Below are 25,045 nucleotides of genomic sequence, written 5' to 3'. Positions count from 1 at the left end.
GGTTACTACTTTCCGTGAGGTGGGCCGTCAGCTTGTTTGCCATTCTTAGTTACATAAAAAAAGATTTAAAAAAGTATAATATACTAGTTTAAACCCGAGACCATCAGCATGACTTCATTAGCGTGACCGACGTATGTTTTATTTTTAATTGGTGATAATGGAATGGCAGGCACAGGCAATAAAATATAATCTACACTAATATTGTAAAGAGGAAAGATTTGTATTTTTGTGTGTATGTGTGTAATGAATAAACTCAAAAACTACTTTGCCGATTTCAAAAATTCTTTCACTATTTGAAAGCTACATTCACCCTGAGTAACATAGGCTGTATTTATTGCTAGAAAAGATCATTTGTAAAATTTTAGTAACGTAACTCAAGGTGTACAAAAATGCTATAAAATATATATCGTCGCGTGCACTGCGGAAACTATTGGTGATAGAACAAAAGTATGTTCTACAATATTAAAGAAAATATCGCGATGCTATATGTCCAACTATTATCGTTATGTCACAGTAACCACTTTTTAAAATGTTGTAAAAATATCAATCCGTGCGAAGCCAGAACGGGCCGCTAATAGTTTTTAAACGATATTTAAAAAACGAAACTGATTTTTTTAATTTAAAAGAGAGTGACAAAACATTTCAATAGCTAAAGTAGGTTTGTGGAGATTTTAGTTTTTATAAATAACTGAATAAATGTTTATTAAACTTAATGATAATTGGTTAAGTAGTCAAGGATCTATGGAATCCATTAATTCTAGTAACATTTACAATTACTTGCATGTTTCTATAAAATAAATTATTCATATAGTTTAAAAAAAAATGGACAAAACCTAATAACTGAGCAACAAGAAAACCTAAGCACATAAAAGAGATGATATAATTGGCATGATTAGTACCTACCTATTGAAAAGATGTGGCAACATACCTTTTGTAGGTCATGGTGTTTTAGCACTTCGGACAGTGTTTGCTTATTGTAGGGCCATTAAAATATTCGAAACGACTGTACCTGCGTGTTTAAATAAAAAACCGTTATATAATATGTTTCTTGATACTTTTGCATGATAAATCTTATTCGAATAAAAACAAAAAACTAACTTATAATAAGTAATTTCCAAATGACTTCAAAAGAAGAAGGTTCTTAAATCGGTTGTATTTTTTTATGTTTGTTACCTCATAACTCCGTCATTTGTAGGCCGATTTGGAAAATTATTTTTTTATATGACAGGATATACTTACAGATTGGTCATATATATATATATATATATGACCAATCTGTACCCATAGAAATTTTATCAAAATCGGTTCAGTTCAGTTTCAGTTTACTTTTTAAACCAAAATAACTGATTTTGCCACATTTGAAGTCAGTTTTTTTGTGAAATACAATCATAAATTTTCACTACACAATATTAAACCAAAATAAAACTACTGTTATGCAATATGAGATATACCAATAAAGAAGAAAGCCAATGAATAGAAAAAAATATATTTTTCTCCCCATAAATTTAAAATAAAAACATCTATAACCGTAACAAATTGGGGGGAAAGGAATTGTTAGCAATGGAGTTTGACAGCCCCATTGCTAGCAATATGCCTTATTATGTAGGTCGATCTCCACGTGGTTCCCCCTGGAAACCATCGTGAACAATTCTTATTAAATTCGTCACAATGGGCTAACTGACCTGCTTCATCCTCACCTATCATCCTTCACTAGTGCCCCGCCGGTGTATACTGATAGCGCGGGTGGGGTTACCATTCCATTATCATCCATTAAAAAAAAACCGTAATAAATTTTACTACAAAAACTGGATAAAATTGGATCCTGTGGAAATTTTACTCAAACATTTGGTAAAAGTTGTGTTTTATCCGGGAACAACTTTACACTTAACAAAAATTACCTTATGGGTACATCAGTCCCACTCGTGTCTTTATGTACAAATAACTGTACTTGCATTGCCTGTTCCAGCTTAAAGAGCGAATTATGACATTGAAATTACTGAAGTAGGAAAAAAGTAATATAATGTTTTAATTTACCAAAAATTTGTATTAGGCGGTAGTCACTTACCATCAGGTGAACCGCATATTCGTTAGTCTCCTGTGTTAAAAAAAAATATTTCATAGAATAAAAAAATATGCATTTTCATAGAATAAAAAATTATAAGTTTTGTTTTTTTTTATTATTAATTATTATACATTTTTCATACAAATACATACATAAAACATAGATTCTATTTAATGTTCTATCCAAAAGATTATAGTAGTAAACTTAAACCAAATAATAAAACAATAAATAAATAGTAAAATAAAATAAAAACATAAAGTTGCATTTTAAGATCATGTTTTTAATAATCAATAATCATTCTCTCGAAACCTGTTATTGTAGTTAACAAGTATATTCCGGTTAAAATTGCGTACAATTAATTCAGTATATAAAATATCTTACTCAGTTATGTACATATTAACTGTACAGTTAATACATCCAACCTTGACTATTTTAGGGTCAACATTCAATTCCGTAAACGATTCGATCAGTTTTTTGTAATTGTATAATGAAATCCTTTGTTTGTTTCATTTCTATAATTTGAGTAAATTTCCGTGGAGGCAACGAACGAATGGGTACACAATACTTAGAGGAAGTTCAAAACCGCAAATAACTGTTACAAGGTGATATAGCCGGCAGAGAAAGTGAAAGTCATACGTTGGAAAAAGTAAAAACTTTTTTAAGAGCGAATATATGGATTTAAAAACTTTTTCAATACAGTATTTTATCTTTAAAGGCAGACAACAAAGAAAAATTTATGTACAGTGTAAAAGATGATACGAGAATGTGTAGAAAGAAAATTAATATAAAAAAATATAAGGGCAATCTAATATTTTTTTTATACAACTTAGAATGGCAATCAAGCTGACGGCCCACCTGATGGAAAGTGGTAACCGTCGCCTATAGACATGAGCAGTACCATGGACATAACAGAGTATACTGTTACGCCCATGATACCCCCCATGCGTTGCCATTCCTGAGGACTCAGATGTTATTCCTCTGTACCCTGTAAATTCACGCCATATCCCACCCTTCAAACCGAAACAAGCCCTGCAAACACAACTGCTTTACGGTTGAAACACGAATGAGACAGAGGTAGCCAAGCAAACGACTTTTGTACAAAGTCTCCCTCTGGTATAATGCAAATTAATAAGCATAGCTAAACTATATTAAAAAAATACACCTCATCATTTTGCAATAAAAATATGTATAATACATTCTAATAATAATAAAATATAAACATATTTCGACATCATTGTCTAGTCTAGCCTATTTTATATAGTAGGTATCTATTATAAATAATCCATCAGATGCACTTTTTAGTTTGTGTCATATATACATAGATAGATACTTTATATTGTTTCCTTAAAAAAATTGCACTATTATACCTACACACAACAATAGGGACGTAAATGTACTGTACTCACCCCGCCATCTCAATTTAATTTACATTTACAGAAAACAATACTCGTAATACTATTTTGTGAGAGAAATATATATACTTACCTATTACAAATATATTTACTTACTTATTATTTACAGAGCAAGATGTTCTCTTTATTTTTTTTTTGAAAAAGATGAAACATTGGTCTACGATAATACAAAAAAAAATTTGGTTGTTTGTTACTTCTTATCGCCTTAACAGCTTAACCAATCACTATGCAATTTGGTATACACATTCTATACGAGATGGAGAAGAACATAGACTTCATCCCAATCAGTGTACATATCCCGGTTACGCGAATGATGCCGCAGATAAAAGCTAGTACTCTTTGTATTGTATTTGTATTGTTTCCTCCAAAAGATTTACAATAGTAAACTTATTATAAATATAAATAATTACAAGAAATAATCACAATGAGAAAACAATGGGCGACCTTATCGCTAAGAGCGATCTCTTCCAGGAAACCTTTGGATGGAGAGGAGTAAACAATTTGGTGGGAGGCACGATGAAAAATTCTGTTAGTTCCAAATATGGGAGATGTGATACATATAATAATATAAATATTATCCGTACTCATTATTATATTAGTCTTAATTTAATTAGTCTTAATTTAATTACTAAACATTTAAATCCGTCGTTCACCTTCGCTTTCCGGCTCATTACTTCGTCGTAACTAATTGCTGTTTTTGCGCGTCACAGCAGTTTCCGTCCGTTTCATTTTAGGCACTTTCTTACCATTGTGTCCGTGGTGTATAGCAGATGACGCATGACTGTGGATGCTTAGAGGAAAATATCGCCATAAAATACTTCCTCGTACAGTGTAAAATAAAAATATTTGAAATACGAAAATCAAGTACAATCAACATTATCAAATGTTTTTTTTATACCACTGAGGTGGCATACGAGCATGCAGCCCACCTGATGGTAAGCGATTACCGTAGCCTATGAACGCCTGCAATCTCTCTCTTCAGTCGTACACTCTTGGCAGAGTGGTCGTGGTTTTCACAATGACGGTGGATCGTCGGTGAGGCTCTCCTTCGCGATTGAGGTCCTCGCAATATGTCTCCATCTAACGCCTGCAATACCAGGTGCATTACGAACGAGTTGCCGACTTCTCTTTTTGAAGAACCCCATTCTTATTCATATCTTGAAAAAATATCGAAAGGGTTATACCAAATACCTGAGCGTACGTGGGAGAAAACATCTCTGCAATCGCGCTGTACGCGACTATCCAGACTCTAAGGTACGAGTGTGAATTCCCTGTCGATGGCGAGCTGTACAATAGTAGAAAGTTGCCGTGTGCGTTATACTGAAAACAATTAAATATCTTTTTTTTATGCAACTTAGAATAGCAAACAAGCTGACGGCCTACCTGATGGAAAGTTGTAACCGTCGCCTATAGACATGAGCAGTACCACGGACATAACAGAGTATACTGTTTCGCCCATGATACCCCCCATGCGTTGCCATTCCTGAGGACTCAGATGTTATATAATATAATAACCTGGTATTCTACTTGTTATTTTGTAAATTAAATTTTATCGAGACATGCTATATGTTTCATTGAAACTTAATAAAAATGTAAAAAATAAATAATTAATCTGACCATAAAACAATCTACTGATGTCCAATAGTAGTAATTACTGTTGTATCAGCCGTTAACTGCCCACTGCTGAATATAGCCTCCCCCATAAGAAGGGTTTAGCCAGTAGTTGCCACGCTTGGCAGGTGGCTTGGTAACCGCAGTTTGGCTTTTAGTGATGTTTTAAGAGGGACACTGTTGCCCATCCCTCGCACTCCTTAGTCGCCTCTTACAACAGCCACGGGAAGGAAAGGGTGGCCTATTCTATGCCGGGACCTACAAGGCTGTACCACCACCTCACAATAATATAATACAAATAAAAAATCAATTAAATGCTAGAACATTACGAATTGTAATTAATCTCATTTTTGGCGAGTAACCACCAAAAGGAGACTTTGTACAAAAGTCGATTGCTTGGATACCTCTGTCCCATTCGTATTTCAACCGTGAAGCAGTTGTGTTTACATGACTGTGTTTCGGTTTGAAGGGTGGGATATGGCGTGAATTTACGCATGCGGGGTATCATGGGCGAAACAGTATACTCTGTTCTGTCCATAGTTCTGCTCATGTCTATAGGCGACAGTTACCACTTTCCATCAGGTGGGCCGTCAGCTTGTTTGCCATTCTAAGTTGTATAAAAAAAAATAGTAATTCTATAATAATTTCAACAAAACTTGATTACCTTTTAATAATAGTTCTACTAAAACAGGCTATAAACAGTTAATTTACAGCGTTTATTAAAATTAATAACAAATAAAACAGATATAAAGTATGGATATGTACAAGGACATTTGGCAAATTATATTAGAGGCATAAAAATACTAGTTTCAAAACAGTATTGCGACGTCAATCACTGTTATATAATGTACATCAATATAATATAGGTATCTGTCTAATATATGATAATTTGTGAAGACGTGTGAAAGTTTTTGAAGCTATAGACATTTGTATATTTACTAATTTATCACTTATAATGCATCATTACAAACACATTGAGACCGAACATTGAGAACCGAATGTAAAGTATCACACACAAGCCCAAGAGGTTTAAGTGATACTAAAAATCCAATTTTTTTAATGTATTTATGTATGATAATTAAATAAATAAAAAAAAAAAAACTTTAAAACAATGAAATAACAAAACTCGCATCTAAACCAACTTGCAAGCACTATATAGAACGACCTCCACGTTACAGTCACAACCATAAAAGTATCGCGTAGTCGATAGAAGCCAGTAGCTCGGGACAGTACTTTATCGTGAACTGTACTTTTTACTCTTCTTCTTCGCTCCCCTTCTTCTTTGAAAATTATATATATCTTACTCGCTGATAATATAGTTTTTTATATGTAAAAGAATTTTCAAAATCGATTGAATAGATTTTAAATTTATTAATTACAAACAAACAATCAAGTAATTTCTGTTTATAATATTATAATATAAATATGGATATAGATACTCTACCTCTCAAGGATTTTAAAATTATCATGAACAGAAAAAATACTAGTAAATTTATTGACATCACAAAGTAAATATTTAAAAAAAAATGGTATATATTTGTATTGTAAGTAATATTTGTTTAATGTATTCATATAAGTATATTTATATGATCATAATGTAATTCTCCATTGTATATATGTATTATATAATTGGTGAGTCAATATAGATACGTCTGTAGCTGTTTATCTATAATAATTTTAAATTTTATATATTTCAATCTGTATTTATGTTACTGTTTTTCACTTGAGTGATTTGCCATTATATATTTTTATTTCTGGTACAGTAAAGAGTTAAATAAATAAATAAATAAATAATATTACGAACTACACTAATGATAGACTATATTATATTAATAAGTATAATAATAAAGCGCTTGGTTTGTCTTATTAAATTATGTACAATTTTCTAGACACAAATTTTTAATTGTAAAATCAACTTTTATTAATAAAAGCAAGAGTTAAGTTTTTAGTTAAGTTTAGCTAAAGAGAACGGACAGTTCTTCTTAACTAAAATTACATTTCCAATGAGCTTATAAAAATTATTATTTAAAAATACTTGTAATTATGTTTTCTTCATTAAAGAATAGTTTTTATTTCCACTCTCGCACAAAACTTTTAATTCTCCATTTCAATATAACCCTGTTTTTTTTCTTACCACAAAAAAAAAAACACGAATTTCCTATAAACAATTAACAACTCATAAAATAAACTAAACAAAAAATGTGGTAAAAAATTATGTGAGATGGTTATCTCGCATAATTTTTTTCTACTTTGTAATAGGTAAGTAGTAACGTCATCTAAAAAATAGTAAACAAAGTATGTATAGAACACAACTTTTCATACGCACAACGGCCCAAATGAGAGGCTAAGTGCGGAAAATGGAGTCCTATTTTTACATGTATAGAACACGTTATCCAATGTTCTGTATCTATTTTGGAATGTCAGTAAAATAAATTCTTTATCTACCAAGAGGTACCTAAATTAAAAAAAGAAGAAGTTTCTCAATTCGCCAGTGCAAAACTAAATCTATAAATAAACGATTCCGCATTTTAAATTACTAATGTGTGTATGAAATACTGGCTGAATCCTGCAGCTTTACCTGCGTGAATCAGTATATAAAGTATCCTATATATAAAATTAGGATGTAATCTACCCTTGTACTAAATCTCATCCAAATCCGTTCAGTAGCTTTTACGTGAAAGAGTAACAAACATCCATACATCCATCGTTACAAACTTTACCACTTATTATAATTATAAGCTATTGTAATCAATTAAAAAAATAGTACGTTTATTCCTTTTAAAATGATAATAGTAACATTACTTATCTAGTTACATTGATTTTGTTGCTACAGCTGTTGCTATTTTTTGCGAACCAAAACTACTTGTTATATTAAAGAAATATATACGTAGTAATAATAACAATAATATTTATTGACACCAAACTTAAGTAGATAATTGTACAATCATAATATTAATCATTATCTGTCCACTGCTGCACATAGGCCTCCCCCATAGACTGCTATAAGGAACGGTTCTGAGCCCCCTATACTCACTGACTCTCTGCAATGCATTTGAGGTCGTCACTCCATTTAGTGGGAACTATGCTACAGGATCACCGTACGCTTGTATGCCCTCACAGGATCATTGTCGCCTTCGAAGTAGAAGCTGGGGTAATGGGGTACGCCCCGAGGAATCTACCTCGCCCGCCCACACATCATCTGGCGGGCAAAAAGAAGCCCTTGATTGATTGACAGGATAACCAGTCAAGAATTTTTCTTCTCCATACTGTCGATTCATTGAGTTAGTTATACAATACGTTGCATTAATCTATTTAATATAAAGACTGCAGTTGCCAACCTGCCTGCCAAGCATGGCAACTACTGGCAAAACTTATGGAGAAGGCTCATGCTCCAGCAGTGGACAGTAAACGGCTGAAATGATAATAATAAAATCATAAATATTAAAAGACTATATATATTTTGTTTCAGCATTGGAGTTGGTCGGACCAAAGGGCAGAGTGTTCGTCAGTTTGCTATTCAACACCATGTTCATACTAGGTGGCGTGACTGTCACCCTCTTATATTGGTGGCTGCAAAACTGGAGATATCTCTTATTCATAATCTACACTCCATCTGTATTTGTCATCATTTACATGTGGACTCTAACAGAGAGTTTCCGTTGGTTCTTCAGCAAGGGGAGATATGAAGAGGCACTCAATGTGCTAAGTAAATCAGAGAAGATAAACAATGCGTACATTTCAAAGGATCATTACGATCAAGTCGAGAAACAAGCCACAAAACAGAGAGACGCTAGGAAATGCGAGTCATTGGAAAGCAATCAGTCTTCATTCAAACAAGTCCTTACATCATTGATGATATGGAAGAGACTGTTCATATGTTCCTTCTTGTGGATATCATCTACTCTAGTATATTATGGACTATCTATAAACGCTATAGAACTATCTGGTAATAGTTATGTAAATTACATAGTGATAATAATAATAGAGGCACCAGCAAACGTATGCAAACTGATATTTTTGGATAGATACGGCAGAAAGCGAGTTATTGCGATAGCGTATTTCTTGGCTGCAGTGATTTTAGTCACCTATGGATTTGTGCCAGGTAATTATTATTTATTTATTCCTCTTTATTTCGTTGTTTTAAAGACTATCATTTATGGGAGCGAAAGAGGTTTGTTTAAATCGAAGCATTTGACGTTCCATTGTTTCTGCCAACCCTAATGGGAGACAGGCGTGCCAGATATGTATGTATGTATAATTTAACAGCATTTCTTAAAAGCATAATGAAAAAGTAGACTTGAAAATTTAAAATCTATCATTTATTTATGCATCAGAGAGAAATTATATAAAAATTTGCTGAATGAGTACGTCCAGTCAATTCTTGATTCTGCCGCAAAGCAATGTATTTGTAAGGCTGTGTTTTAATTTAAGACATAACATCTTTAGCAGTAATTAATGATAACGCATAAGGTGTACTATTTATATCACATATGTGATACTTACAGTCTGTGATGTTTACAGAGACTTCATGTCTGTAGACGAAAGTTACCGTTATCCATCAGCTTGTTTGCAAGCTGGATTAAAAAAGCTGTTAATTGAAAATAATGATTATCTAATAGAAATAATGACAATCTTATTAAACGTATCATAATTATTTTACATTTTCAAGTGTAGGTAGGTACTTTTTTATAACTATTTTATGATCTTTCCTTGTATTACATTTTTTGCTTATTTAAATAGGTATGTAAGTATTATGTTGATAATATTCTAGTTTAAGAAGCTGGTTTTTTACAATATGTACATTTAAAACCTCTAAATACATTGATTTATTTAACAAATAATTGCGTCACTGCGAGTAGGTAGGTAGGTAGGTAAGTACCAACATCAACATATTAATGCTAATATAACGATCATAGGCAAAAAGTTGTTTATTAAAAATATATGACCACAATTATGATAGTAAAATCTACTACGGGTCTTTATATAATTTATATTTAGTAAGATCTATATATATAAAAATTAATCGCCATTCGTTAGTTTACTAAAACTCAAAAATGGCTTGACCGACTTGAATATTTTTTTATTTTGTTTCATTCATTTTAATACAGGGGTAGTTTAGAAGAAACAACAAGAAAATATGTCCTAAAGTTCAGCTAAAAAAATCCAGAAATTAAAATGAGTACTTTATTATGGGACTCGCTACTTCGAAATACTTTTAATAGATGGCGTTGTAGTAAAAAATATCTTGCTTTTAACCAAAAAAAAAACATTCACATCACAAACTATGTGATAATCCCACCCATTAAAATATCCTCTTTTTGTTTTTTTTTTTATTTTATACAAAAAAAAATTTATACATGGTATAGATATACATTTACTTAAACAAGAAAACCCACGACTTCATCTGCGTTAACACTCTGAGTTCACTACCCGGGGTAAAAACAGTCTATATCCTTCTCCATCACAAATAGTACGTGTATACCTGATTGGTAAAGCAGTTAAAACGCTAAGAGGTTACAAACAAACAAACACACTTTTACTTTTTAAGTTTTAGTAAGGATTATCATTACTATTTATTATATTTGAAGAAATTAAACAGTAGCATAAGTAAAAAGAAGTTCGCCGTTTGGTCCCGGCATAGAATAGGCCACCCCTTCCTTTCCCGTGAGTGTCGTGAAGAGTCGACCAAGGAAGGGCGAGGGACGTTCCGCAGCGTCCCTCTTAAAACATCTTCAAAGCCTAACTGCGGTTGTCAATCCATCTGCCAAGCATTGCAACAACTAGCAAAACCTCCCTATGGGAGAGGTTTATGTTTAACAGTGGACAGTTAAAAGCTGAAATGATGAAGATGATGATAAATAGGAAGCCTTAAAATGTGAATAGGACTCTATTTTCCGCGCTTAGCTTCTCATTTGGGCCGTTGTGCGTATAAGTCGTGGCTAGTACAGCCAATCTAGCTAATATTTAACAATCACCGTTCCGAAGATTTCTAAACGTTGATGGGCCACAGTCTCATATTCCAGGATTACGTGAGCAGCTTCTTCGGCGTCGAAACAGCCTCGACATAGAGGGCTGTCTGTGGCTCCTATTGTGTATAAATGTTTGTTTAATGGTCAATGGCCCGTTATTGTCCCTATCATTATTTTAAGGTTTTTTCTGTCTAAATGAAAAAATCGTTAATAGGAAGCCTTTCAGGGCTCCTTTAATTTTGGAGTACATAAAATAAAACTTATAAAATAACCTGAACATTATACAATAACAGACAAATAGACAACAACATAAACCTATTTGAACTATTTACTACGACGCATACATTAGATTAACGCAGTTACTATGTTAATCATGTTTACGTATCTCAAATACCTATAAGATATTAAATATTTTAAAGTCAATTTACATACCCGTTTTAATATGGTACTGGCCCTTTCTACTTACCAGTCTGCGTAAGTATATCCATATTACAGTTAGTTCTCACCTTCATTTCATCGCGTTTATTAAACGTGATTCAATCGTGATTAATTTAATTAATTAATAGATTAATTTTTTTTATTATATAATTATTCTAGCCTTAATTATTTACTTCTCAAATTTTCTTTTTTGTACAACGAAGATGACAAACTAGCATGCAACCGGTGTGATGGTAAACAGTCACTAGCTTATAAATGCCTGCAACACTATGGATGTTACGTTGCCGACCCTAAAGAGATCTTAGTAGATCCTTTTTGAAAAACCCCATACTGAAGTCTCTAGGTAATAGCTCGGAACAGAACTGTATCCTACATTCACGATATATCCCGTGAAATGAAAATGCAATAAATTATTGAATTGAATTGAAGCCGCACTGTTCGGTCTATGTCCTCTTATCACTGAATATAGAGGACTGTTAACTGTATAATGCAGGATACCTATTATTAACAATATGTGTTATTGGTCATAACTATGGTGGTAGACAAAATATGACCACCATATGATTCTCTCTAGAAATCATTTTATATTTTTATTTACTTAAATGACTATCATATCGTCATAGTCGTAGAATACTGACGGATCTGACAAAAATTACATATAAAGATCCGTCAGTATTCTACGATTATGACGATATTTTCTCTTATTGAACAAATAAAGTTATTTAAATAAATATAAAATCATAATGTATGGAATGTATGAATCAAATTTCTTCATTTGCATACAAATCATATGTATATACAACAATAAATAGAGCAACGAAAATTTGCATACAAAATATGAAATTAAGCAAATGTGTCATGAATTTTTTATTTCTTTTCTAGCTGGCACGTGGTCGTTAATCGTCTATTTGGGCGGGAAGTTCTTCATAACCTTAGCTTACAATTCACTGTACGTGTTCGCCGCTGAGGTCTTCCCAACGAACTACAGAACTACACTGCTGGCTATATGTTCTACGATTGGAAGGACAGGATCTACTGTCGCTCCACAAACTCCTCTACTGGTAAGAATTGATGTGTTTCGACTTGAAGGGTAGGATATGATGGATAGATAGGATATGACGGTGTAATTACAGGGTACAGAGGCATGTCACCTTAATCCTCAGAAATGAAACCGCGTGTGGGTTTTTTTTTAATGGATGAAGATGGGTAACCTGCTTGTACTTTCGATATACACGTACGGGGCACCAGCGGGATGATAAGTGAAAATGAAAGCAGGTCAGTTGGCCCATCGTGACGAATTCATTAAGAATTAACCATGGTTTGGTAACTATGGGGCTGCTAAATCCCATTACTAACAACCCTTCCCCTCCTCCGCATGAGAAGTACCATGGACATTGTAATATACTTTACTATATCCGTAGTCGTCAGGCCTATAGACGGTTACCACTTTCCATCAGGCAGACCGTCATCTAGTTTGCCATTCTTAATGTTATAAAAAATATATTTTTTCACAGTCGAGCAGTTTGAAGAATACTGTAAGTTAGTATTTGCATTATTGAGTAGATTTATACAGTAATTATTATAATTCATTAAACATAATTGCTGCAAATAAATTAATTTAAACATTAAAGAGTCACGCAATTTACTTCGATCTTTCCTAATGGGAAGATGTAATGAGATCGTGATATCTCCGAATCTATTGTGTCGTGATAATCTATAGAAAGTAAAGGTTGAGGATACTTCGTCACATAGTTTCATTTCATCATCATATAGGCCTTTAACTGTCCACTGCGAACATAAGCCTCCCTCTTAAAGAGTTTTGCTAGTAGTTGCCATGTTTAGCAAGCGGATTGGCAACCACAGTCAGGCTTCAGAGATTTTTTAAGACGGACGCTGCTGCCCATCCCTCGCCCTCTCTTAGTCGCCTCTTACGACAACGAAGGAATAGACAACAACGTTCCTCTTAAAATATCACCAAAAGCCAAATTGCAGTTGCCAAACCGCCTACCAAGCGTGGCAACTTCTGACAAAATCCCCTTATGGGGGTGTCTGTGTTCAGCAGTGGACATTTTAACGACTGATGACAGCAATATTACACCATCTAAATCCCAAACACAAAGTTTTATATTATGGATATTAGGTAACTGATATGTACTTAAATACTTTTTTTTTTATATATACATATACTTATACTTTATTCGCTGACATTGATGCTCCTTTCCACTTTGGGTTTGCTGGAAGAGAACTCTTTTAAAGTGTAGCTTGCCTTTGTGCATTTATTCACCTATGTTATATTTTTATGAACATACTATCGTTACTACAATAAAGTATAAATAAATAAATACATAGAAAGGGGAGAGAGGAGATGGAGACAGGCGTGACAGATATGTATGTATATATACATAGAAAATACCCAGACTAATACAAACAGATATGTTCATGAATACAAAAAATTGTATTGTGCGGAAATCAAACCTGCAACTAACGGTGATCAAAGTCATTTATTTTAATTAAAATATTTTATTTTCAGGCGCGATACTACGACAACCTGCCGACCATACTGTTCGGCGTGATGGCGGGCCTGTCGTCCTTCCTTGTTCTCACTCTACCCGAAACAAACAATATGAAACTACCGGACTCATTAAAAGAAGCCCAAGATCAAGACAGAGCACCACGAGATAGTGAAGATAAAACGACTGTAACTAAAACTAGCCTATAATAGATTAAAATTATAAATATTATAATAAAATGTACTGGAAGAGTTTGCTCAGTAAAAATGGAGCCGCTAAGAAAGATAGTAGGCGAAATTATATCTATTCTAATTATACCACTTTCAACCAAAGACTTTTCAGCAGTTTCTAAATGGTTTCATAGTTAAAGAGCTTCTACTATGTATTCATATACTAGCTGTATCCCTGTGTCTTCACGTGCGTGGATCAATACATAAAGTATCCTATGTGCTGAGGATATAATCTACGCGTATACCAAATTTCATTCTAAGCCGTCCAGTAATTTTTGTGAGAAAGAGTCACAAACATTTATCCATTCATCTATCCCTCCATGAATACAAATATTCATATTTATAATATAAATGGGATATATTAGAATAACTTTTTGAAAGTTTTGAATTGAAGGTATGAATAAAAAAGTAGTGAATTGGATATGAAGGCATACGTAATACCTTAGTCTTTAAAAATAGTACGCATAGGGTTGATTCTGAGGTACCATTCCCTAAACTTAACACCAAAATGACAATTTTAATTAAAAGACAGTATAACAAAATCATTATGATATCGACCATAGAGAATTAAAACAGTTCAGATGCAACTCTACTAAAATAATTTATACTAGTCTTTAAATTTATCATTTCTCTGTCATTTCGAATTACAATTTTTATTTTAAGAATAGAAAATGTGCTTTAATGTCGATTCTAGTGTATGCTATTCTTGTCTATAGACATACATACAAACACACATTTACCTCACGCCTAGACAAGGACTAGTAATTCCCATTAAATAGGCTGTGAGCTCGTTGCTATTCGTAGTAATTTTCGTAGATTTTTTTACAAATATTACGATATCAGGGCCTGTGTACAGAGTATTTAAATAGGGATAGATCTCTTTGGATAACACAAAATAAATATCCGAAGGTCAACAATTCATTATAAAAAATTAGAAGTGTGTTAATAAAATCTACATTAAAAACGCCTACTACTGGATAGTTTTAAATAAGTTTATTATTATTATTATTGCATATAAACCAGTTTCTTTATACGCAATAGTATACCTTATAATATTTTCAATGAAACAGGGTCTTATTTTATTGTATTATTTAAGGATATTTCATAAATAATAGAACTCAATTTTACTGGGCAATATCTTGTAAGTACTTATAGAAAATTATTTTCTTTACTTCAGTATGAAAATAATAAATAGATAATAAGAAACAGTGTTGTGATAAATTTAATACATTTATTAAAAGAGTTAGTTTGTAGGTTTGTTAGAATTATAGAATTGTGTTGAATAATGTTAGTATAAATGTGAATTAATAGATACAAAACAATCAGGTGACTGTAGTTGACTGTCCCTCGTATTCCTAAGACATTTATAAAAACTATTTTTTAAAACATATGTTCATTTCATATTCTTATTTTCTCTTGATTTTATGGAATTTGTAATTTATCTTTATAAGTAGAAATACTTAGATATATCTCTGGTAATATGGTAGTTGGTATGATGAAAACGATCAGGGGGTCTACCATGAAATGAAATTCCGAATTTTCGGACTCAATTTCGTGTTTTTGTTCATATCGAAATCGTCCCTGTAAATGAAGGTTAACATTTCGTTTGTCATAAATCCTACCATAAAAGTCCAAAGGAACGATTCTTTAGCATTTTTAATATTTTTAAACGGTATGTATTATGTAATTTGAACATCAAATTTGTGTTTCGTTCAGATCCGAAATTTCGGAAAACATTTCATGTTAGGCCCTCAGGTGTTCGGTTTCATATAGAAATATAAACCTTTTTTTTTTTTTATAATGATAAAATCTTGTAGCAATCGTTCTCACTTATCTTGTTTTGTCGGTTATATAAAATTAATTCAAGTAAAGCTAGTTTATAAACCTCCTTGGACACTCATTTCCAAATAAAATATATATGTTTCATGCAACATATATGATAGTACATACAACATTGATAAAAGTTAAATATTACAAGTATGTATCTAGATTTTTCCCACAAAAAAAAAACATCAACTTCAGTTTATAAATGATTAACCCAGATAAGCCTGAAACTAAAATTTTCTGAAAATTTTGAAAAAAGTTACATTATTTAGTTTATTAGATCTTATGCAACATAAAAAAAAATATGAAAAAAAAAATTAAGTGTAAGGCTTTCGGTATATGTAGGACAGTAGGATAATAAGAGGAAATAAAAGACCATTTATGACAAAACAGAATTAATCAAAAAGTGTAGTTTATTAGATAACTATTGATTATATTACCCATTGTTATATGTAATTTACTAGATTAACACTTTTATGAATGTAATATCACACACTCCATTTTCCATTCCTTTTTTGTAGGAACTTCAATATAAAAAGTATATAATAATACTCTTCCATGGAAATAGGATTTGGAAAAAAATATTAAGTTATTCCATCGACTATCACCAGTTTCACCACAAAGGACATATAGAAATATAAACCTTTTTTTTTATAATGATAATTAATCTTGTCAGTGTCAATCGTTCTCACTTATCAGAGAACAACTTGTTTTGTCGGTTATATAAAATTAATTCAAGTAAAGCTAGTTTATATTGGATTGCCTCCTTGGACCACATTTCCAAATAAAATATATATGTTTCATGCAACATATATGATAGTACATACAACATGTGACCAAAAGCTTAAATAATAGGTTTACCTTTTATGTGCTGTTTGCAGCCATGTCTACCATAGTATCATGGCCTCATCTACACTGTAATGCTCTTCAAGAGGAGAAAACTCTAAGAACTTTTTATTTAGAAGTGTAACTAGGGGGCGTACTTTTGTGTATTTGTCTTGCAAATAATTATCATTGACATGAAGGTGGCGAAAAATAAAGTCAAATCTATCCCTAGTCATAGCCGAGCTGATCAATTCATTCTTTGTATCAGGGGAGTTTTCCCAATACATTCTTCTACGAGCCGATGAAACATTTCATATCTTCAGTGGTTATGTCTCCAGGCAAATTCTTTTTGACAGCATATTTATTGCTCTCTGATACCAACAACGAAATAACATCTTCATCTAAGAAGTTTTCAAACCACTCAATTGGGCGCTTATCTTGGCAAGCGCCTTGAACATCTGGCCAATTCACGGGATTTTTTGCCAAGTCCCGTTTTCTCCATGCGTAGGTACGCCTACGTTTAGTTCGACCTGTAGAATCAGAAGGTTCTTCTTCTGTATCACTCACCATAATCTGCCCTTGAATCATTACTTCAGCCGGTTGAAGCAGAATGTTTCGTGGCAAATTATTCAAAGTTACATTATCTTCTTCACCCGAATCTTCGTCAGTGAGACAGTCAGGATCAACAGGAGGAGGTAGAATACATATCAGTCGTTCTCTATAATCTTCTTCATTATCAGAAACATTTTCTAAAGCATCTAAAATTTCATGCGCAGCTAACGGTCTGTAAAGAAAAAGTTGTATTATTGTACTAAAATCATGTATATTATCCTACTGTCCTATATATAGTACGCTAGTATTTGTAACAAGTTATACGTAATTTATTTATATTATTTTGCTAGAATATTTATTTAGTACAAAAGTTAAGGTTATCAACTAGATATTAACACAGAAAAAACAACTCACGAGTAAAATAAAACTTTTTATACATACCTGTCATTTGCCATGTCTGCAACGCACTTTTATTACACACTTATAAGGTAAAATATAAGGTAAAAACTGTTAAAATAACTGTCTTTTTATTTTTTCTAATAAAGCTGACACGTTTCTTACTGCAAATCATAAGACTAAATAATCTTAGATAAAGAGGGTATTCTGATATTTTTTTTTATTTCTACTGTCCTAAATATAGGACAGTAGGCTTATCTGGGTTAAGTAGATAGAACAGTATTAGAGACAGACCTCCTTCTTTGCGGAAGTCGGTTGACAAAGACGAGAAGCTTTATATTCATTGAAAACCCAAATTTGATCATCTAGTAATCTGTGAATTACCTTTTTCAATTTGTACGTATGAAATGAAGTTAGTCTAATATAATTTACTAGTATTGGATTGAATTCTGATTAAGAAATCAATACCTAAACGAAATTGAATAGAGGTACCACTGATATAAGATTACTTTTTTTTTTTTATCAATTTATCTACAGCAATATTATAAAATATTTGAAGGAATCAAAAATTGCTCAGGTAATTTAGATAAAGTTTCAATTGGATTAGGTTTCAATACATTTTTATTTAATTAATTTTAAACTTTCGCGTTGTTTACACATATTTTAAATACACAATCAGGACTTAACATCGTAGTCATGCCAGGACAATCCACGTAGAAACGTCAGCTAAAAAAAAGTAAATATGTAGGTACTATTTACCTGTAAAGGCTTTTACACCGTGTTAAGTCCCGATTGTGTATTTAAAATAAATTTTTATTTGTTGTGTCGAATGAATATAAATTTTAAAATAGCCCACCTACTTATAGAACAGAATAGAGTAACATAATTCACACTAATATTATAAAAGAGGTAATCTCTCCATTTATATAGTTCTGTCAGGATACGTGATCTCCAAAGCTACTAAACCCATTGTAAAAATTCTTGTCTAATAGAAATATAGGTAGCTACACTTTTTATGTATAAAATAAATAATATTTCCTACGGAAATTGCCACGGGAACGGGAGATAATAGGTTTACACGTGCGAAGAAGAAATAGAATAGCTAAATATATAAATTACCAATATTTTTGCTTTGAAGTACATAGTCTTTGTATTTATCAATTATTCTACAATGTGTAAAATAAATAATAAGACCTTTTATATATGAATATGTATTGTAAGTTATATTTATTACCTAATTAAAATTCTAATATATATAAGCATGGTATTGCTCATGTCTATAGGCGACGGTTACCACTTTCCATCAGGTGGGCCGTCAGCTTGTTTGCCATTCTATGTTGTATAAAAAAAAATAAGCTCACGGCTAACATCCCTAATAGGGCAGTCAGAGGCATTTGTATAACAAAAAAACAATCATTATGATACTGAACAACTTCCATCAAGAAAGATACCTACTTTATTTTTATTTTACGTATTTTATTTTCTTCGAAAAAGAAACAGTATTTTTAAAACTAAAAATGAACATATATAAATCTATAAATCGTTTATATGTTTTCACGTATACAAGACGTACTGTACGTAGTCATATCTGCCTTTTTTTTATTTTATTAATTAATATGATAAAGGTTATGTACAATTTAGATTCATATATGTATATTTGGGTATATCAATCTTGGTCAGAAACATTTTCAGTAAAGTTTTATTCAAATGAGAGTTTTACTACGAACAATATATTATTACTTATATTCATGTGAAGTAAGTACAAATTAAATATCTTTAAATTTAATTACATAATTTTATATTGCTATAACAATCTCGATATAAAATCTTAAACTTTGATAATTATCAATAATGTACGGAGGCAATGGTAGAGAGATTAACACATTAAAGAAAAACATATGCCCATAGTACTCACTGTTCATTCTATAGGCAACAGGGATGGGTAACAGACTTTTAACATCTTTTTTATATCTTTTTTAATTTTATCTCTAACTGCATTGGGTTGGCTGTAAGATGTCTCTTTTAGAGATAAGCCCACCTTTGCTAACAAGTTGTTAAACCAATCGTTGTATCTTTTTTTCAAGTGCAATACATCATCAATCGTGATAAAAGTATTTAGGTTCTATTATATTCTTACGTTACATTTATCGTGTCATATATATATATATATATATATATATATATATATATATATATATATATATATATAATTTTGGGGAATGTTATAAAACCTTCTGAAAACTTTTGATATATATATATATACAACAAGCCCATTAATCCCGTAATGATAAACTAGTGGCATTAAGTGTTCTAAATGCTGTATCATACAACTGTTTTGTGAGTTAATATGTAAAGACGTTGCGTACTCTAGCACTATATTCAAGTTACAAAACACGCGTCCAATTAAAAACGTGCTCTAAAACTGTGCAATCTGTGTATGAAATATGAAATTATAAATATGATATAACAGTTACTACGTAAACCTACTCGTAAAATTTTAAATATGTTTGATTATTGTATTATTTTATTATGTAATTAAAAAGTTATGTAAATGTTAACAGTTTTGTGTTGAAATATTTATGATCTCAAGTCACACTGAAATGAATTTATAATAATATTTAATCAATAGAGATTAATATGTATATATTGCATAATGTAAATAAAATATATATCTAGCTATATCAGTATATAAAGCCTATTTGATCTGCTTTAAAAAATTAGACCTCAATTCACTAGGATCCACATGAAGATCCAGGTGATTTTTCTTTCTTTGAACGAGTGGCGAGAAATTTAGTTAAAATATGGTAACCCTTATCATTATTTGAATCATAAATTTCTCTACTGTTGAACTTAAACATAGCCTACTGAAATAAAACTTTATTATTCAAGCAAGGTGTAAAATTTCTCACCATTCCATCTAATTACTAAAGCATTTCGAATTAGACTTAATATTACAAATCATGATTTGTTTTAAGACAATATCCATATTAAACATAAGATGTTTTGTTGCAGTATCCGGCCGTAATGCTCCTCAAATATTGGATCTAAATTGCGTCCTCCATGTACCCTCTTGTATAGGCATTCCGTCACCCGTATCCAATAGCGAGGACGGGATGCCTTAATGATTGCACCGCGAACCATAAAAAAAAAAAAAAAAACATAAGATGTTATGAAACGCCCAGGCTTTTATTATTTCAATTTCTGATACTACAGTAATTTAATATACATATGTACTCATAGAACTATTTTAGTTAGAACTACAAAAGCACTTTCAATAAAATCGTAACAGTACGATGACTTCCAATACTTTGGAGTCAATAGATTCAGGTAAATTAGGACCTTAGTTAATTTTAAACTTAGGCGTTGTCTACACATATATTTTTTTTATACAACTTAGAATGGCAAACAAGCTGACGGCCCACATGATGGAAAGTGGTAACCGTCGCCTATAGACATGAGCAGTACCATGGACATACTAGAGTATATTGTTTCGCCCATGATACCTCCCATGCATTGCCATTCCTGAGGACTCAAGTGTTATTCCTCCATACCCAGTAAATTCACGCCATATTCCACCCTTCAAACCGAAACGCAGCCATTCAAACACAACTGCTTTACGGTTGAAACACGAATGGGACAGAGGTACCCAAGCAAACGACTTTTGTACAAAGTCTCCCTCTGGTAATTATATTTTAAATACACAATTAGTACTTAACGGGATGTAAAAGCCTTTACAGATAAATAGTACCTACGGAAGCAAGTTCTTTATTACCGACGATTCGACGTGGATTGCACCACGTCGTGGTCACGTCAGAACTATTTACCTAAAGATTATACCAGTACAGATTATATCAGTACAAGAAGATACCAGTGTATTTAAAAAATTAAAACCTTGATTTGGAGGTGTAGCACTCTTTAGTTTGTTTTTTTTTTTTATATATGTATAATTTTAATCTTTGTTGTGTGACAAAGTACCTGCAAGTTTTTATACAACTGCCCAAAAAAAGAATGAAAGAATGTGATGATTTCAATGATCATATACATATGTACTCATATAAGAGTTTCTTTATTCCACCTTAACTTCTAAATGCCTGGTCAGATGGAATAATATATATATATATATATATATATATATATATATATATATATATATATATATATATATATATATATATATATATATATATATATATATATATATATATATATATATATATATATATATATATATATATATATTTAATAGTCGATTTTTAAAAGGGCAAAGTCGTGTTCTTTAATTCGCCAACAAATTGTACTATTACTGTACAATTATATTCGACCTACCTTTTATTTCGTGTCTACGACTGTGCAACAATATATTTGTCCTCTGTGACATAATCAAACCTCCATTCTAGTCACGTACGTTTTTTAATTTCAAAACGGGATTATAAAGTGACGTATTATTTTTTTAAAGAATCCCTTCCGCGACGTTAACAACCATATTACTTAGTAATTATGCGTTCAGTACGTGATCCCATTTAGTCCACAGAGACGTGACCTGCAGAATAGACGATAAAAATAATAACTACGTATCTATGTATGCGTTTCGTAACAAATATTTCTACTCGAGTACAATCACGTACGTAATTTTTAATTAAAAATACGAATATATTGCTTTATTTTAGACGTGGTTGTTCTATCTAATTTGAATGAAACTCTGAGAAATCTATACTAATATTATAATCTAAAAAGGAATTTTTTTTATTGTTTTTTGGAACGAATAAACACAAAAACTACACAACCGTGTTTACAAATTATTTCACCTATGGAAAGCTACATTATCAGCTAGTAATATAGCCTATTAATTGTTTTCGAAATTTCTAGGTACCTCTGCAAAGCTAGTTTCGATCACGAGTGATTGGATAAAAAGTTATAAACATTAGAAAAATACATTAATATGAAAAATACATTAATATGTAAAAATGTTTGGTTTTAAATAACATTTCATATAAAGTTTTAATATGCTGAGAGAGAATATTTTTTGCGTCCATAATACATGTACTAATAAATGAATACCTAAATGATTATTATTGATAAAGTACCTACTCTTGATTCATATTCATAAATTATTAAATTAGTTATTAGGAGTGTAAAAATGGTTTTATTAAAAGAACGGTAATATTTCAAATATATCACTTGCAACCACTTTTTCCCATCTCTCAGAGCAATATCATATCTCTTTTGAGGTAAAGACATAGATGTAAGGTTGACTGAGAGAGAAACAGGTGATAATCGGACGGTTGTCTGGTGAATACGCATTATGTCCGTTTCCTTGTACACATACATACATGTACTAATAAATGAATTTTTCTTTCACCTAAATGATTATTATTGATAATCCCCAGTTACGATACGATGTAAAAAACCCTTTTTTTTATGTCTAGCTAGCAGCATTTCACTTGATAATCGGCGTTCAATATCTCTCGGCTTTAATTCGTAACCAATTATTGTTTAAATCATTCCTAATGATTTTAAACGATGTGAGACTACTTGCTGAGTGACTTCTAATGTTAGAGCAAGTTCTTTTTGTGTTTGAGATGAATCCTCCCTCCTCTGCATCCTCGTATTTTTAATTCTTTGTCTTCTACGTCGAAATCACCGTTTTTAAACTTTTGAAACCACTTCTTGTCACGAGAACATTCATCTTTGTCTTCTAAAATCACCGTTTTTAAACTTTTGAAACCACTCTCGACACGTTCTCTCACTCAACCATATGCTTCTACGAGCAATTGATGCGCCTTAATTATTTAATATTTCAATTTGGCTCAAATTTTGATTTTCAAGTTATAAAAATTATATTTTACCAATATCAAATCAATAATATTAATAGGTTATGTTGGTCTTGAATGTCGAAACTATTTTTTAAATCATCTGCAAAAGCTGTCCGTGCCGCGCCATCCACAATAAAACGGCGGAAACTTATTTGTACTCCTAATACTTAATCTGCACTTGTCTAGACGGATCAGTTGTCAAGAACATTCAAATAGCAACTTCAATTATTTCAAATTAAGATTGGTTTTAAATTTAAATAAAATGTTATTAATGTTACTTGCAATATATTTTCAAAAAAAGGACACATATTTTCCTTCCCAAAAAAGCTGGTACTCGTGAGCGACAGTCATCATTTCGTTTACCATCAGATGAGCTTGTAACATGACAATTTTAAGTCACAATATCTAATAATTTCTAAGAATTCTTCTTCAGCAGCTTCTGGATTTTTTTAATTAAAAATAGATTAAACAAAATACCTACACAATCATAGTACCAATTTTTATAATAGCTATTTTTATTATCTCATCTCTTGAATGTCATGTTTTTATGCAACTTACAATAGTGTCCTTCTTTTTTACCAACTGACGTGATAAAAAGTAATCATCATCTGTAGACATGAACAGTACCATAGACCTTCCAAAATATGCTGTGACTCCCATGGTATCCTTTTCCTAAAGTCTAAGGTACTTATTAATCTTTAAAATAAAATTAAGATCGAGGTAAATACAGCTATATATTTAAATTTCAATAGGAAAAGCGTTCTTTTTTTTTATTAATAGTTATTAATCTAAAATTTAAGTTAGTTTAAGTTGCATCTATCTTTTACATAATTTATACTTGTGTATACCACCTAATTACTTTCACCTGAGCTCCAGCATAAACCCTATGATAGCCTGCATGTCCCTACAGGTGTATTTGCATACAGAATTTGTAATACCAACGGATAGCCAACCTGACCTACAATTAATTGCGGCGCTGATTCAACGACGGAATGCCTAATTGCATACCAACACTGCACTTAACAGATGACTTGAAGTAATTTATGACCGCCATATTGGATTTAGTGATTGATGATTTGATTGTGGCCAAGTCCTGGTGATAAGTTGGGTCGCCATACATCACGTAAATACCATGTGATAAACTATGGTTGCTTTGGAGTAATAGCTATATAAGAGATACTACATACATTTGCATATATGGTATACTAGTATACTCAGGTTTTAAGTAAAATTGATCAGATGTAAGATGTTACCTTTTTTATGATATTAAGAATGACAAACAAGCTTGCGACATATATGATATTATTAGCATTCTTGAGTACGTAAAACACAGCTATACAAGCATTGCTGATTCACAGCAGGAAGACGAGTGGGAGAGACGCATACATGCATTTTTTTTTACA

At 31.6% G+C, this 25,045-nt stretch overlaps 2 protein-coding genes across 2 annotated transcripts in view; both read left to right on the top strand.

The window, feature by feature from the left end:
* The window catches only part of LOC113509302 (organic cation transporter protein-like), a 41,048-nt gene extending 25,055 nt beyond the window's left edge, over positions 1-15,993 (top strand). The window contains exons 4-6 of the mRNA XM_031907211.2: positions 8,555-9,187; positions 12,375-12,553; positions 14,023-15,993. Of these exons, the coding sequence (XP_031763071.1) occupies positions 8,555-9,187; positions 12,375-12,553; positions 14,023-14,211 (1,001 nt within the window). The 3' untranslated portion in view covers positions 14,212-15,993. The remainder of the gene's footprint in view (positions 1-8,554; positions 9,188-12,374; positions 12,554-14,022) is intronic.
* The window catches only part of LOC113513327 (60S ribosomal protein L36), a 171,770-nt gene that overhangs the window by 135,560 nt on the left and 11,165 nt on the right, over positions 1-25,045 (top strand). The window lies entirely within an intron of this gene.

This window comes from Galleria mellonella, unplaced genomic scaffold (genome assembly GCF_026898425.1).
Source record: "Galleria mellonella isolate WM207_F2 unplaced genomic scaffold, CSIRO_AGI_GalMel_v1 utg905, whole genome shotgun sequence".
NCBI lineage: Eukaryota > Metazoa > Arthropoda > Insecta > Lepidoptera > Pyralidae > Galleria > Galleria mellonella.
Note: the sequence above shows the minus strand (reverse complement) of the source record. Positions and strands in the feature narration are given on the sequence as shown.